This window comes from Haemaphysalis longicornis, unplaced genomic scaffold (genome assembly GCF_048455015.1).
Source record: "Haemaphysalis longicornis isolate Haplotype H1 unplaced genomic scaffold, Haemaphysalis longicornis Haplotype H1 scaffold_11, whole genome shotgun sequence".
Taxonomy (NCBI): Eukaryota; Metazoa; Arthropoda; class Arachnida; order Ixodida; family Ixodidae; genus Haemaphysalis; species Haemaphysalis longicornis.
Window position 1 is genome coordinate 114,377,222 of NW_027526214.1, and position 17,604 is coordinate 114,394,825.

General features: G+C 47.3%; 1 protein-coding gene and 1 non-coding gene across 2 annotated transcripts in view; one reads left to right on the forward strand and one right to left on the reverse strand.

Annotated features, from left to right (window-relative positions):
* Window positions 1–561: 561 nt before the first annotated feature.
* On the reverse strand, window positions 562–634 carry Trnat-ggu (transfer RNA threonine (anticodon GGU)). Its single transcript has one exon. It is a non-coding gene; the product is annotated as a tRNA-Thr (tRNA).
* Window positions 635–8,021: 7,387 nt separating this feature from the next.
* Window positions 8,022–17,604, forward strand: part of LOC144160977 (dermonecrotic toxin SPH-like) — a 31,600-nt gene continuing 22,017 nt past the window's right edge. Inside the window, exon 1 of the mRNA XM_077692044.1 lies at window positions 8,022–8,277. Coding sequence (XP_077548170.1) covers window positions 8,082–8,277 — 196 coding nt within the window. The 5' untranslated portion in view covers window positions 8,022–8,081. The remainder of the gene's footprint in view (window positions 8,278–17,604) is intronic.

The window sequence follows — 17,604 nt, forward strand, 5'->3', positions numbered from 1 at the left end:
AGAGACTTGCTTTCGTCAGGGCAAGTCTCTTTGCTGGAACGTTGTCAACAATCGTGCTTTTACCTTGTTCAAAGTTTTCTTTTCTTGTGTTCTCTACCATCTTCAAAAGTTCCACTGCTCCCTATATATATATATATATATATATATATATATATATATCTTTCTGGTTCCGAAATTCTTCACCTTTTTTTATGACCCACCACAACCTCCCCTTTGCTTTCCGAGGTTTTCTTCACTGCCAACCCTTATTTTCTGTCTTTTTTTTTGTTTTTTCATTTTTTCATTTCATTTTTTCACCACATTCTTTCGGTCTATTTTCATTTCCCATTTTCTCATTCGCTATATGCTTAGAGAGGGTCTGTGTTCTGGCAGTCTTGGTGCCAAAGGGAGCTTAAGAGGGTTCAACACTGGTCAACCACTTTTTCTAAGAGGGTTCAACGATATAATAAGAAGATAAGAGAATAAGGTTTGGCAGTCAAAAAAACCTCGGAAAGCAAAGGGGAGGTTGTGGTGGGTCATAGAAACAGATTTTTGAGTCAGAAAGAAAGTGGCGAAAAAATGCCCGCCGGGTGGGATCCGAACCCACGACCTCCAGAATACCGGTCTGGTGCGATAACCACTACGCTACCGGCGGGGCTGTTTCCTCAGCACTATCTCGGGTATTTATGTTAAGGTGTTTTTTTGTTTCCTGCACTAGGTGGTGGTAGCCAGCGCCACTCCAACTACTCGGGGTGAGGGGGACCTTTTTTAACCCCCGGGACGTGACTCGAATTTCTACGACATGTCGAGAGTGGTCGACCAGCATTGAACCCTCTTAAGCTAAGCTTGGCACCAAGACTGCCAGAACAGAGGCCGTCGCTACATACTTAGCGAGGATGTGGGATGGGCTAGGTTAAATGCCTCAGTGAAGGTGAGGAGCTCCGCGTCACCGTGCTGCCAGATCATGAATATGTCGTGAATATACCTTTTATAGCAGACTGGCTTTAAGTTTTGAGTGTCAAGAAAGTTTGATTCCAGGTGAGCCATAAAGATATTAGTGTAGTTAGGTCCGATTCGAGTTCCCATTGACGTTCCGCTGACTTGCACGTAATGAACTCCGTCGAACTCAAAATTGTTAAGTTCAAGAATATGCCTAAGGAAAGTTTGGAGAGTAGAAGAATCGATAGGTTTGTCGCTCGATGACTGCACGCAAGCGATACAGCGGTGGTGCCATATTCATGGGGGATGTTAGTATACAGGGACGCAACATCGAGGGTGACTAGGAAGCAGTTATCAGGAATTTCAATTTTTGAGTTGTCTGAGAGAAAATCATTGGTATCCTTAATGAAGGAGGTACCCTTAATGAAGCTCCCCGACCAGCCTCGCACCGACAGCATGTCACGTCCAACCTCCGCATCTTCAGCGACCGCCGAGGCCACGGAAACCGACAGCATCGTGCCCGCCGGACCTTCCGGGGTCCCAAATCCCGCCCGCCGTGCCTCATGCCCATACAACCTTCGAAAGGATCAGCATAGCAACAACTGACTACAACATAAAAAACAGGTAACGCGGCCTCCTTCCCTGTTTCAAGACAGTTTTTAAAGTTAAGAAAAATCACTGAAAAGCGCATACGTTCCGAGTTGCACGTCTCCGCTCTTGCACAGTATTTCACCGCCGCGGTGGCTCGCAGGGGTTCAGGATCACAATAAAACCCGCTACTACCGAAATTTCTCGTCCAACATGAAAAAGTGGAAACAGGTACTCGATAAAGCATCTTTACAATTAAATGAAATAATCCTCAATAACTACGAAAGTACGGCCCATTCCCTCCGAAAGAAAGAGGAACTACTCAGTCAGGAACTAAGCAAGAAAAAGTTGAACCTTTCAAGCGACTACGAATCCAAGAAGGCATCCGCCATATCCCGAACAAAAGCCCGCAAATTTCACCAAGATGAGCTTTCTAACACTGGCCACACGCGTAAGAATCTAACAAGTTCCAGCAATAGTAACTTCCCCCACTCTGACAATACAACCGATGATGTCCCTACGACTGTAATTAATGCTTCCACTACCCCACTACTGCACCCCAACAAGTTCAGTTAAACACCAGTAGTAATAACTTTCCCTCGTCTGCCGTCAAAAAGAAAATCTTACCGGGAATGTAATGAACCTTTCAAGTATAATACTCTCCCCAGTTCAAATGAACGTATTGTCGAATGGCCTAAACTTTTTACTGGCTACTGGTGCGTTTGATGAATTTCAACTTTTAAGGACTTAGATAACTTCGCCAGAAACATGAGGTTACGTGAATACTTTCTACGATCACCTTGCGACGGAAGAAGCCCACCGCCTCCTACCTAGCTGCAAGCACTGGACCCCTCCCACACAGCGTGATAGTTGCCTCGACATGTACATCAAAGCTGTCCAACGCGATGGTGCGAAAAGCATACCAAACACAAATTTCTTTCCGCCATAACATGACTACAAACGAAAAGACAGCCCTAAAGGAACTCGCAAGCTGTCCCGACATAATTATTAAACCTACCGATAAGGGAGGCGCCATCGTAATCCTTGACAAAAGCGACTATGTTAACGAGGCCAATAAGCAACTATCGGTATCGACGTTCTACAAAGCACTACCCAATGATCCCACTCAAGACTATAAGCAAATCGTCAAAGATAAACTAGCTGAGCTTGTGAAAAATAAAACAATAAATGAAACCACGGCTCGTTCCCTGATCATTTTAAGCCCAGTAGCCGGTAAATTCTATCTTCTGCCTAAAATTCACAAGGTGAACAACCCAGGGCGCCCCAGTGTTTCTGGCATTGGAACTGTTACCGAAAACCTCTCGCGCTATGTCGATAATCTCATTTGCGACATTCCCACCAGCTTTCCCCCCTTCATTAAGGATACCAATGATTTTCTCTCAGACATATCAAAAATTGAAATTACTGATAACTGCCTCCTAGTCACCCTCGATGTTGCGTCCCTGTATACTAACATCCCCAATGAAGATGGCATCACCGCTGTATCCCTCGCGTATGGGCAGTCATCGTGCGACAGACCTATCGATTCTTTTACTCTCTAAACTTTCTTTAGGCTTATTCTTGATCTTAACAATTTTGAGTTTGACGGAGTTCATTACGTGCAAGTCAGCGGAACGTCAATGGGAACTCGAATCGGACCCAATTACGCCTATATCTTTATGGCTCACCTGGAATCAAACTTTTTTTACACTCAATACTTAAAGCCACTGTACTATAAAAGGTATATTGACGACATATTCATGATCTGGCAGCACGGTGACGCGGAGCTCCTCACCTTCATTGAGGCATTAACCTAGCCCATCCTAATATTTCTCTTGCTCATTCCTATTCGAAACACAGTGTAAACGTTCTGGACGTCAACGTTACTACCTTCCAAGGTCGGCTTCAAACTAAACTGTACAGAAAACCGACAGACACGCGGCAGTATTTGCACTTCCAAAGTAGCCATGTCAGACACTGCAAGACAGCGATACCGTACAGGAAAGCCCACCGTTTTAGGATAATTTGCACGAACCAAGCCGACTTCGACAATTGGACAATCAGTCTTGGAACTCACTGTGCGAAGAAATGGATCGACAGATTGATAATAAGAAAACGTGGCACCTCCTTCGTTATCTTGACGATCCAGAGAATAATAGAACAACCCAAAAGCACAATCTTGCAAAACTCATACATACATACCCCTGAACAGATCAACAACTTATCCAGGAATTATGTTCGTAATAGGAATTATGGAATTATGGGAATTATGTTCCCATATAGGAATTATGTTCCTAATTATGTTCCTCCAGGAACCTAATAGCACAACTACCCACGCCCCAGGCACCGTATGCCGGGATGGATAACCAGGCGTTGGACGCCCCTATAACGCTAGCAGAGGTTGATTACGCAATACAAACCCTACGAGTTAACTCTGCACCTGGACCGGATGGAATCACAAATAAAATGCTCCGAAATTTCGACGACACCTCAGTGGAGGTGCTGACAAAATACTTCAACAAATGCTGGGAAAGTGGCAACATACCAAGGCAGTGGAAGGCAGCCGCAATGAAACTGATCGCTTAACCAGGAAAGAAACTAAATCTGGAAAAGTTGAGACCCATATCCCTCACGTCATGCCTAGGAAAGCTTCTGGAACACGTCGTACTCAACAGACTCAATCGATACATGGAAGAAAAAGATCTGTACCCTTTCACCATAGTGGGTTTCAGAGAAAAGCTCTCCACTCAAGACACCATGCTTAGATTGAAGAAGCAGATTCTCGAGGGGCATGGCGGTTCCCCTCTGGACACCAGAGTCATACTTGGGTTTTTTTTTATTCCGTGAGGCACGCATTTGATTCCGTGAGGCACGAAGCTATTCTCCAGAGTCTCCAAAAGATAGCGGTAGGAACGCGAACCTATCACTATATCCGCAACTTTCTAAGCGACAGGACAGCCACACTCAGTCTTGGTTGCATCCAAAGCGAAAATATCAACCTCGGCAGCAGAGGAACGCCGCAAGGCTCAGTGTTATCTCCCTACCTTTTCAATATGGCTCTACTGGATCTACCCAAGAAACTAGAGGGAATAAATGACCTGAAATTCACTTTTTATGCTGACGATATCACGCTCTGGACAAATAAAGGCAGTGACGGAGAAATACAAGAACGACTACAACTCGCCGTAGATACGATAAACGCATTCATCTCTCCCAAGGGTCTGACCTGCTCCACGGAGAAGTCAGCACTACTTATCCTCCGCCCTGCACACCGTACGCGACGGTCAATGCCCACTGATGATCCCCAGATTGAGCTGCACCACGCGGGAAGAACCATACCTAATGTAAACTCAATTCGAATCCTGGGTTTAAATATCCAGGCCACAGGAACTAACACGGAAATCATAAAGTCATTGGACAAGCAAACTACACAGACCATACGCCTTATCTCTCGCATAACCAACCGAAAAGGGGGGATGAAAGAAGAAAGCACCATAAAACTCGTCCAGGCTTTCATCATCAGCCGGATAATCTACGTCACCCCTTACCTTAATCTCAAGAAGGGGGAAAAAGAAAAAAATCAACAATATGATGAAAAGGGCATATAAACGAGCTATTGGACTGCCAATGTCAACCCCAAACGACAGGTTCGATGCCTTGGGCCTTCACAACCGCATAGACGAGCTCATAGAGGCGCAGCAAATCTCACAATTTGAAAGGCTCTCCAAAACTTCTACGGGGCGAAAAATTCTAAGAGAACTTTGCATTCCCTATGGATCGACGCAAGCCGAAGAAGTTGACATACCCGCCACGCTACGAGAGCTTATACGCACAACTCCACTACCTTTAAACATGGATCCGACATATAATAAGGCCAGGAGAACGGCAAGAGCACAAGCTCTCACAAAACAATACGGCAACAACCCCGAAACAGTATTTGTAGACGCAGCGGACTATCCCGACAACAACGCCATGGCTGTGGTGGTAGTGGACCACAAAGGACAAACGCTCTCCTCGGCGACAGTTCTCATAAAAAATACTACATCTTCAGAACAAGCAGCTATCGCTCTTGCGATCACCGCAACTCGAGCCAGATACATAATCAGCGCCTCGAAGGCAGCCATACGTAGCTACAGCAAAGGGCGGATATCCCAAGTCACCGCAAGAATGCTTTAAAAGCTGCGAGCACCAAATTACCGGTCCACGAAACTTATTTGGACTCCTGCACACGAAGGGTTACAGGGCAACGAACAGGCCCACACAGCTGCTTGCGAGATCGTCACCCGAGCAGCAGTAACCCCCCCCCGCAGTGGCAACAGATCACTCAGAGAAATTCGACAGCGTCAACAAGTACAAAGAGATAACAAATTACTACAAACACAGCAGGTGCGAATTTCCAGCCGCCCATCGCACACTCAACGCTGCGCAGGGCAAAGCATGGAGGCAACTTCAAACCAATACCTACTCGAACCCGCTGGCCTATAGTCACTTCCATCCAGAGATCTCGGATAAGTGCAAGCACTGCGGTCACCGCGCAGACCTCACGCCCATTATGTGGAAATGCCAAAGAAAACCACGGAGCAAGACCCCTCTACCCCGCATAGATATCAACCACCTAGAGCACTGGGAAACCCTGCTGCGCAGCTCTGATCCTCAAACGCAGCTACGCCTTGTCCAGATGGCCGAAGAAGCCGCCAGGGACCAAGATCTTCTGGCTGACTAACGCGGCAAAGAGAGTCCAAGCTCTCTACTTCTGGGCAAATAAAGTTCTCTCTCTCTCTCTCTCTCTCTCTTTGACTCAAAATGTCGAGAACTCAAGACCGCCCTCCTGAATAAGAAATAACCCGCCGCGGTGGCTCAGTGACTAAGGCGTTGCGCTGCTGAGCACGAGGTCGCGAGTTCGATTCCCGGCCGCGGCGGCCGATCACAAATTAGGTTTTGGATGTTTTGTGCTAGCCGTGGCCTGTTTTCAGCCGTCCTCATCCCAAATAAGTTCGGGCACAAAATTTCGCATACGATAGGCTGCAGCGTACCTCACAAGTTGCTCCTTAAAGGGGTCATGAAGGCAAAGTAAACGTTTCTTTAGTCTGAATTTGAAATAGGTAACCCTCATTTAACTCAATTTCAGCACACTAAAGACGTTGTTAGCCGAAAAAAGACAACAAATATTAGAGGCGTTCAGAATTTCGAGCTGAACTATATTCGAGAAAACAACAATTGGGCAGAAGACACAGAAAGACCAGACGGCACTAGAACTCATCCAGTCTGGTCTTTCTCTGTCTTTTTGCCAATTCTGAACCAACTCGCCCAACAGAAAGTCTCTCAATATTAGCAGTTGCGTATTGAGGGGAAGTTACGTATTGAAGACATGGTTGCCAATGTGTTACGTTGGCATTAAAGGTGCACACTCAATCGAAACTATAGAGGAACCGCTGAAATCGCCTGAGAATGTTTTTTGGAGGTGGCTTTGGTCAGCCGCCGCTAATAACAGAAATTCCTGCGACGTCATAAGAATTCGGCGACGCAGTGGCTTCTGAGTCGCCGCTGCTTCGTCTGTTTTCGTTTATGTATCAAGAGAGTGAAATGCTGGGCTTGTTGGTTCATACTGTTGCAAAAAAAGAAACCAGCGGCAAGCACACGCAGGACAAGAGAAGCGTTGTGAGAATCCAGCGTTGTGTTTGTGTCCCTCCTTCTCTTGTCCTGCGTGTCGTTTATGTATCTAGGTGAGCTGATGAGAATTTGCGCCAAAATTGTCTTCAATGCCGGAATTGTAATGAACCTAAATAGTATTTTGTCTTTGCTTCCAATTTATTGGGAATAGTTCTTCATCTTCAGCGAAACTGCAGAGCTCGGACTTGAGTGGGCAGACGAAGTTCCGGAAGAGACGAACAGCCAAGGACATGTCAGGCTTCTGATGCAAGGACCGTTACCTTATGGTTGTCTTTCCCACTCGCTACACGATCATTCCCATTCCTCACGCTCATTTTCCCAGCGTCGCCCTCTCCTAATTACTCCCACCACCGCTGCCCACCGCGGGTAGGACATTATGTTGGGCAAGTCCTAAAAGATTGGAGCGCGATCAATACAATGAAGCGGCACGACGGTACCGGTGCTTGTCCTGTGGCGCTTCTGCCGTGTCCTGGTTTCCGGGCTCTCTCGTGGTGTGTACCGACAGCTTCGTGCAGGACTACGCCTTCTTTGTGTGCGCTGAGAAGTGTAGGAGGCGAAAGCTTCTTTGTAAATCTCTCAAAATCTCTCAAAGAGTTAAGAAGAAGCGTTTGCAAGTGTAGCCACACTTGCTCGTAGTTCAGCTTCAATACGTTTTATGTCCACGTGTTCCAGGACATGTACCGTAAACACGTGATTACCCCAAGAGCCTTTTGAAGGCATTCGACGCATTAAGTGTGCCAGCCTGCGCTGCTATTGGTTATTAGCTTATCGACAGTGGCAAGAAACACGCGTCATACGCGAATATTCCCGTGGCTTTGTTTATTGTGAACAAAATAATAACAAGTTCGTCTCTCGGTCCGCAGGCTTTGTCAGAGAAAAGGCGGCCCTTTTTTATCATCGGACACATGGCAAACTCGAAATACGATGTGGACGTATTCATCGAACACGGCGCCAATGCTATCGAGGCGGACATCCAGTTCAGCTCCGACGGTAATGTGACTTGGGTCTACCACGGCGTTCCTTGCGACTGCTACCGGACATGCACGAGATACGAAGCCTTCCCGGAATACCTTGATTACATGCGTAACATAACCAACGTGCGTGAGTATCCTAATCTAAGTAGTGCGTAATGAAGCGGACCAAGAGGCCTCACGGAAGATACATTCAAATTTCCCCCAAGAATGCTGGGGTTGAGTCTTGGACGAAGTGGTACAAAAACGGGCGAGATGGACAAAAAAAAAAACGGCACAGTTGAGGATTTAAACAGCGCCTATAAGCATAATTTATTTGACCTTTATTTTTGTGCGATGACCATTTTTCTGCGCTCTCCCACATAGTAAATACGGGAAAAAGATGAGCATCTTAACTGGCTCCGTTTTCCCAGTCCGACAGGCGACCAAGATGAACGGCAAAAGCCGCAAAATAATAAAAAGAAGCACATGATTGAGACAATGTGCAGAATGAAACTGCACGAGGAATACAGGAGAAAAAACAATGAACAGTGTTCTGAAAATGAAACGAAGAAGCACAGCGATGAGAAAAGAAGGGAAAATACTCGAATATGAAATGACTGCGTGTACGAGCAGGATCCACAATTCGGGTAGTTAGGTAGTTTTCGTTCGTGGAAGACAGCGCTTGCGGACACGGGGAAAAGAAGATCGGAAATACGACAGCGTTGCGTGTATTAGGAGCAATTTTATTAGGTGTATTAGGTGCAAGGATTAGGAGCAATTTTTGCACTCTTTTATAAAATCGGGCAGACAGTCTGTATCCAAACATTTATCGTTATTATGACTGGTGTTTTTTTTTTACTTTCAAGCTCTTAGAGACACGGAGTAATAGGTGTACGTAAATTTTTCTAGACCAGGTAAATCAATTACAAAGCTTGATGATGGATCCAAACAGTGACAATAACTGTTGGTCGAACACAAGCGAATTAATGTTTTTTCTTTAAGAAAAACTTCTTGCTTGTACGGAACCATACTGACTGTGTAGATGACCTATTTCTGTAAAGCAATTGGTTATCCTGTATTTTTCGAGCACTCTTTGTCCACGTCAATGAGTTTACATCAAGCTAAACGGACAATGATAGAATGCATGTTTAAAACAAGTTGGAAAAGTTCAACAGTAGCGACGTATAAGGCCAATGATATAAAGAAATTGGGAGCTAAGAAACCTTCATTACTTTGCGGAAGCCATGCCATAGAATTAAAATATATGTGGTATTCCAAAACATGTTTCTCGCAAGATATGCACCAAATATTTTGGAACAGTTAAGTGGTTCTACTACGGGTTGAGTTTTTGCACTCAGTCAGTGGACATAATCTTTAGGGCATAGTTGATATAAAACTGATATTCATTGCTAGTGTTACGTTGTTAATTGTGTTTTGAGGCCTGGTCGCTAGTGTATGCGAGAGTCACATCTGAACGATTTGCGAATAAGGCAACCTAAGTAACAAGGCTCTATCTGGAGAAAAAGCTATATAATTTCCAGAACAAAAAGAAACGGCCACAAAATTCTGCCTTGTGGCCCACTATAGCTAACCAGTTCTGCTGCCAATGTGCACTCGCGGATATCGGCAAACTGATATTTATGCCTTAATTAGCATGGCGTCAAAGAAGCTTTTGCAGAAAATCTGGTTCGGTCTGCTTTGCAAGAAGCTCACCATTGATATAAAAGCTTTCACACTATCAAGGAAAGTTTTAAGGACAGCATTATATATTTTCAAAATGTTTGGCATGAACTATTTCTTATCAAATCCACTCACTCATTCTTGCATAGTCTGTCTTCAGGTGAATTAAAACTGTAACTGTCAGAAAATAATTTAGCCGCTTGAGAAAATGTTTTCCTTTATTTTGGAAAAAAAAAATGTTTGACGAGGCACAAGAATCAAAAACGGCCGGGGCGCTGACTTACATCTCACGTGTGTTTTCCGTCCCGTAGAAACCTATATGCGTTCAGCGTGTAAAAATAACATGAAAAACAAAACAAAGAGCATTGTTTCACTGATATCACTGTATATCAAAATCCTTTATTGGTGCTTCGTGCGAGAACACGTGCATCAACGCGGCGATGGAAAGTGACGAGGAATTGCGATATGAGCGTAACTGTGGTGGTGGCTTTTGTGTTTTTTTTGTCCACACTCATGGTATGTACGTGCCTACGTGCAGTAAAACATATCTGCGGCGACAGCCAGTGCTCTGGCCGGCTTTCTTTCTTCCAGTGTGCGGTAAAATAAACATCGTTGCACTCTTTCATGCTCAACAACTAGGAGCGAAGCTGAAATTCGTCACAAGAACCTATTATGAATCCGGCCTTTTTTGGACACAAGTTGTTTCCAAAAGCAACTCTATGCATGGCGGGACGGGTGTTTAAAGCGGGCGAGCGTATGAATCGCGGAGGAGGATCACGAAGAAGTGACGCCATGGCTCCTTAACTGATCATTCTAAAAGAGAATGCATTCGACTGCAAAAACACACTGACATATATACACACAAAAGGAAATGAAGAGAAATAGGAGTACGGTGGAAATAAAATTGCGCTAAAAGGACAGGACAAACGAGCGCATTTTTATTTTACATGATGTCAAACCAACTGGCCCGCCAGATTCCTTCGATAAATAAAAGTAACTGCACACGCGAAAGTCCGACCAAAGACACGCTCGAAACAACGGGCTCACACAACAGTCTTCTCAGTGCTTGGACGATGTGGCGTCCGGCCCTGAAACGCCGATACGAGGGACATGCCGAGACTCGAGCCGTTGGGAAGCCCGAGTTGTGGAGGCAGCAGCTGGGAGTCTCGCGCTGGCGGCTCGGCGGCGCAGGCCCTGTCCCGGAACGGCGGCCCCCAGGGAACAGCCACTGGGACAGCACGTCGAACGGCACCCAGACCGGTCGCAGAACGTCCTTGCGCTGGCCGCGAACCTCTTTCGCTCGCGTCCCGATGCTCCGTCGCCGCTGGCCCATCTTCCGCTCGTGCCAGCCGGTGTGTCCCTAGTAGTACTGGAAGTAGTGGTACCTAGTAGTACCTAGTAGTAGTAGTTCTGGCGCGTTACATTCAATAAAAAGAGCCTTATTCGGTCGTTCAGGGCTTTTCAGTAGTCCAGATGAAACTTCAAGCCAAGCAAAACAAGAAATAGGGGACGATATGACAAAGTGGAGAACACGGCCCGAGGAGTCAGCGTCAGTCAAAACACGTTACCGGACACCGCTACTTGCAGACACAATGCGCAACGTTTTGTATGACCTTTCCAATATCCATTTGTGTGGAAGACTAAGCGATATTATCAGTTTAACGTGTGACGTTTATGCAGGTCACTTGTGCTTGAAATTCCATTCAGACGGGCGGCAAGCGTATATGACAGTAGGCGCGGGAGCGTATATGACAGTAAGCGTATAGGCGCGGGAATGTAAGGATGCAGCGAAGGGGATTGAAAACTGTGTGCAGCAAACGCACGTTCTATGATCATTCATGTCCTCTGAATACCTTACGTAAACTTACTTAGGTCAGGCTCGCCTCAGGCTGCTATAGAGGGTACTTTTCTCAGCGCGTAGCAGCCAATGTCCCCGAGCATAGATAATTCGCTGCGGACAAGTCCGAGACGAGCATTTATGTCTGCAGAGGCTTGCCAGTTCTCGAGTGAGGCAGCCCTACTCCTAAGGAAGATTCTAGAGTGCCACCGCAAATAGACCTTTACAATCATTAACTCGCGACACAATTGGAGCTCAAATAAAGAAAAAGAACTTCCAAATCCTGCAATCCCGACTTCCTGGCTACATTTTAGGTGGAAGCCAGTGTGTGCTTTGCACTAACTTGTTCCACCAAGGGGGCTTCCAGTAAAAGTGTTGGACAAGCAGATGTCTGCCCTGTCATGGAAGCTGTTTGTGCTGCCCGTTTTCGGTGTCATAATCAGCACTTACTATTCTATGATAGCCTCACTTCTCCAACCTTTAAATTCACGCGTGTTTCTTTGTGTGAAGGTAGCCCGCTGGCTCGCAACTTCCGCCTCGGTATTCCAGAGCGGCTTGAATTCTTCGTGTGCACCGTTTTCCAAACGACAAAGCTTCGCTGATGGAATATCTCGGGATGGAGCTACGATTAGAGCGGGTGTTTCGGGAGCCAGGCCTGCCTACGCAATCTCGCCCTTGCGACTTGGCACCTCCGATGTGGCCACGAGACATGGCTTCGCCTGTGCGTGCTGTTGCGACCGGGCGGGGGCACCCGATCCTTTCTCCGTGGCCTCCAACATACGATGGGTAGCGTGTAGGAAGCGAGCGGCCAGCCGGTGTTGCAGCCGTGAAGAAGTCCAGAGCAGTAGGGTAACGTAACTGTTTACTTCATAGCGAGAGGTGAGCCGAAGCCAAAAAAACATACAATGCCCTGACGGGCGAGGTTTACAATACAGGACACGAGAAGAGCGACCGCATGGATTCGCTGCTCCGACAGGAATCAATTTCAACGTTTGTGCTGCTTCTATTTATACCCAAAAAACGCCCCCAAGAGTAACACGCCATGAAATCACAGACACACACACGTTTCCATAGTTCGCGAGTCATGGCTTCGTCCCTCGTGGCGTCCGAGAGAGGGGAGAGAGTGTCCTTGAAAGGTGCCGGGGTCGCGCTATCTAAAGGTTGATCGTGCCGATAGCGAACCGTCTGAGCCGGGAAGGTCAGGCAGGTGCCTGAAGGGTGTGGCGCTGGCAGCTGCCGGAAGCACGTTGCAAAGCGAGGTGATTGACCCGGCATGGCGAGACACGAAAGTACAATTCACCGACACGCGGGCGCACATGGTCGATTCCCACGTGGTCGCTGATGCGGGAAAACACGTGTTGCAGGCCGATTCGTAACAGTGCGTAGTGTGGCACGGCGCGATGGGGCTTTCCTCTGTTCCCCAACACCTGCTTCGGCCCATGATTTCACCGGTACTGCTGATTTCCCCGGTTCTGCCATCTCCTCTAACCATAGGGGAATGATTACTAACCGTCTGATTGCTTGCTAATCATTTGATAATTTGCTAACGTTAACGTTAACTAACTGCTGACTAACAGTGTTTTGAACCGCGCAGTGACTACAAGTAACAAAGAGACATTGTTGGGTTACATAATGAACAGAAAAAACAGATACACAACCAGATTTACTTTGAGGCGTCGTAGGACAGGATGCGATGACGGGGGAGATAGAGCTCTTAATGATTGACACAAAAACGGAGGCTAAGGATCGGCCCACTGACGCAGGAAAGACTTGGTAGAAAACCGGTTGAGGCTTTATAAAGGAGCAGACATCAGTATCGCCGACGCGATGATGTTCCCAATATGGGCAACGCAAAAAAAGCATAGTTTTGGCGGGTTCAATGGTTTCCATAGACCCCAGTAAAAACTTCAACGACGGCTGTTAAAGTTTGCGTCGGGTATACGCAACAGAGTTAGCTATTCTCAAGTGCTATTTGAGACAGAAACCTTCTGGTAAACATGTTGGCCATCTGTGCCTCCAGAAACTCCATGCCACCATAGCAAATTCCGCCCGATCGCTTAATCGATCCGTGAAATATTGTCACGTGGCCAAGGACGACGCAGACGCGTCTTGGAAGAGTAAAGTTTATCAGAGCTAACTTCTGCTTAGAAAAGAGCATGAACAATACGCGAACGTGGAGAAGCAGCCAGCGAAGTGATGTACACAGAAGTACATCGGCTTAACGAATGCCCCAACATTTGCTTTCCGCAAATTTATGTTTCGCTCGGACTACTGGAGACATCGATTCACATTAAAAACATTTCCAATTAAACAAGAACAGTAGAAGAGTGTGACCGCGAAGGAACACCCCTTTCCTATAAAAACAAGATTAGCGATGCGGCACGCAAGAGGCAGGAAACGCGTGCTTCCCTTAACACCAGACAGCTGGAAGACGCGGGAAGGCACCGGAAACAAAACACAAGTAAACAATGTGGCAATGTGAAGCCACTCCCACTTGAAAAAGTTCGACAAAACGTTTTAGTACTTCCATTCTTCTACAACTCAACATTACCGTCGCAAATTTTTTATAAGGGAAAGCATTACTGAACAGTAAACTCGAAAATCTCTCGTCATGGTCGCCAAGAGAAGGCACACAAAATGGCGTACGGATCTCCACCAAATAAGCCGACGGGTGGCACACAAAACAGCCAATGGCTCACAGGATAAAAACATGCAAAAAAATTAAAGCCATTTCACTCAATGTGAAAGCTGTCGGCAGTGCAGAGCAGTGATTCACAATAATGGGTTGTAGCGTCGTTATCCGCTCACTGCTACCACCCAATGCAATTCCAATTTCCCGCCTTCGCAATGCTCGCGCTCCCCTGCCTGAAACTGCGCCAGCGGGAGTTCTGTTCTCTTTGTGCTTGCTTTTCCTCCCGCACGTGCCGGTGTTGCACTGACACTTTTTTCGCTTACTATCGTAAAAGCTAAACCAGCGAGCGTTCCTAACGCCGGCGCTGCCGGTTAATTACGAATATTTTGCATCAAATTTACATACAGTTTTCTTTGCGCTAAACAACGGGGAGATGTATGACAAGCGCCAGCGGTTCATGAGTTTCAGAATCTTTACCCAACAGAGCTCTCCTTCACCGTATTCACCCCTCCCTATTCTCCTCCCCCAACTGCACATCATGCGGCGCGAAGGCCACTGTGCAGCACCACATGTGGGCCTGTCCCGACGACCCCCTACCCCGAATCACCACCCCGGAGCTATGGGAGGCGGCGCTGGGCTGCTCTGACCTGACGACGCAACAAGCCCTGACGGACAGAGCAGCCAAGGTCGCTGAGCAGCTGCGGCTGCTGGCCACCCGCCCCGCCTAACAGGGCCCGATTTTAATAAAGTGTTTATCTCTCTTTCTTATGACTGTATAAACCGCTTGTCTTTCGAGGCCTCTGAGTTACGTCATGATGACAGCCGCTACAACGGAACGCCGGTGGCTCTGCTTGCGTCTAGCGAGCGAGCTACGACGTCAAGGCGAGCCCCTAGAGGGCTCGGCACATACCAGGAGCGACGCCAAATTTATTAGAGAAGCTCCTACAACCCAAGTACTCAACTGAGAAGAAATTCAGTTCCATTTGTGTGCGGGCGCCAGTAAAAGCCCAGGCTTCCGAAATGCGACAGGAGCGCTCAACTCATACGCCATAACACCTGAATGACTCTGACTAAAGCGGGACCTGCGAATGTGCCGTGGCCTTCGGCCTAGAGACGCGTGCAAGAAACATGCGCTGTGCCTACAGTGGGATGTGATCGTGTTGAATACGGAAATAGCAAACATAGAACTAGCAAAGTAGGTTTTCCCAAATGCAACGCTTTGATTCATGCTAATATGGCAATTATGGGCCTCCTTGACCGTGCCTCGGTCAGTCCCGGATCGTCCGCGGACTGCCCGAGACACGATCTGTTGTTCGATTTTCCCATGTATTCCTATGGGACGTCCGGTCCGAACGCAGTCCTCGGACTGCCCGCGGACCGTCCAGGACTGGTAAATCGAGGAGGCCGTGTGCGGCTGACAAAGCAAGTTTCCGCAAACGCAGGGGTTGATTCGCTTGCGCCCTCCCACGACTTCTATTGTAACCTGCAACCGTCTTGCGCGGTTCCGAGAGACGACACGCGTGCAGTACTAACGCTGAAAAGAAAAAAAAAAGGTTAAAAAAAAGGGATGGTCGTTGTTATTGGGCAATACGGCTTTCAAATAAGGCAAGTTCTGTTGAGTCCGCTTTGATGCAATTTTAGTCCCATAAAAAAATGTATAGTAGTCTGAGAAACCGAGAAGACATTTTCGGTGTAAAGTACACCTGAATGCTATGATTCAAAGGCTGAAATTTTCGAGCAGTTGTGCAACGAAATGTAGTTGCTGCTCCTCCTGAAGACGGCAACTTTGATATAAGCATGCGAATAGTACAAGATGAATAAATGTGAGCTATACGTTTGCTTTCAAGTAAACTGCGTTTTAACAGAATGTCGACCGAGCTGGCTCCGTTCGAGGTTTTCACTTATTCTGCAACACCAGCAGTGGCGTGACGTCGACGGCAGCTAAAGATGCCACCGAAAAGCTACACTCTTTCAGCATTTTTTACTATGTGGCGCGATGTTATTAATAAAAAAAGGGCCACTGCTTTGTTGCATTTCCAATCGCTAGCAAGGCGGCCAACCTTTCCCTTGGCCATGGCTCTGTCAAAAGGAACACACGCCAAAGCGACTGATGGTGTCCTCGTCATAAGTAAGTCCTGCTCTACACAACACTGCTCAGTTGCTTTTCATACAAAAACAACGAACATTTGCATAAGACAACGCAATAAAATGTTCGATATCCAAGCGACCTGATTCGAAGTCCAGTGAGGATTGTATGGGCACCAGCTCATAGCGGAATCCCCGGCAACGAGATCGCCAACCTCGTGGCTCGAGATTTGACCAGCCGAGCCAGCGCTGGTGAATCCGAAGACGAGCCCGAGCGCATGCAACCTCTTGTCACCTACGAGGAAATCACGCAACACTATAGGCTGTCCATCGCTACCGAGAGATCAGGAAAGATTATTGCGTGCCCTGCAGGTCAACACCTTCCCGCATCCCACCAGACTACACCTCTCTGACCGGACACACGTTTCTCCCCTTTGCCGCTTCTGTGGAGAGCCCGGGACTCTCAGACACATAGTGGGCGGCTGCGACAAGTCCAGCCTAGACGCCCCTAACATCCACCTTTCCACAGAGCTTTGGGAGAGAGCCTAGGCCAGCTCCGGCCTCGAAGATCAGCTGCGCCTCATCGAAAGGGCTGTCGACGTGGCCCGAGCTCAGGGCATCCTGGAATGAGGACGCCTCTCTCAAGCATTTTCTGGATTAATTAAAATTTATTCTCTCTCTCCCTCTGTCGAAGTGACAGCTCAGCTATCACAATATTCAAGTGATAACGGAGAAAGCGGGTGCGCGCTGATGCGTGCCTCTATGCTGACGCATTTGTTGGACAAATGCACGTGTTTTTACTTTCTGCGATTCGGTGCGGCAAGACACGTGACGTAACCCTTCGCTGAGCGCCGGCTGACAGCAGTGAGCGCTACTGCGCGTGCGATTCCCACAGGTGACATCACTTCTGCTTTTCTGGGGACAGCTTTTGCGTGCCGCCCCCGCATCTGCTACGTAGGGGGAAAGAAGGACGGTCGTTTCCGCATCAAATATGGCCTGGTTTGCTGTAAAGCTGGCTTCACAGCGAGCCTTAGGTCGCTGGTCGAGGTGTTCCGTATTTACAGCATCAGAACTCCCAAGCTGTGCTGCAGCAGAACACGAACAGATTATAGCCTCCCTTGAAAAGATTTGGGAATGTAATCGAACCTAAATCCTCAAACACTACTTCGTTTAAAGGCACTGAGGCGAGAGCAGTAGAGGGCTTGTTTTTTAAATGATGACTGAAGAGGCAATAGGCCTAG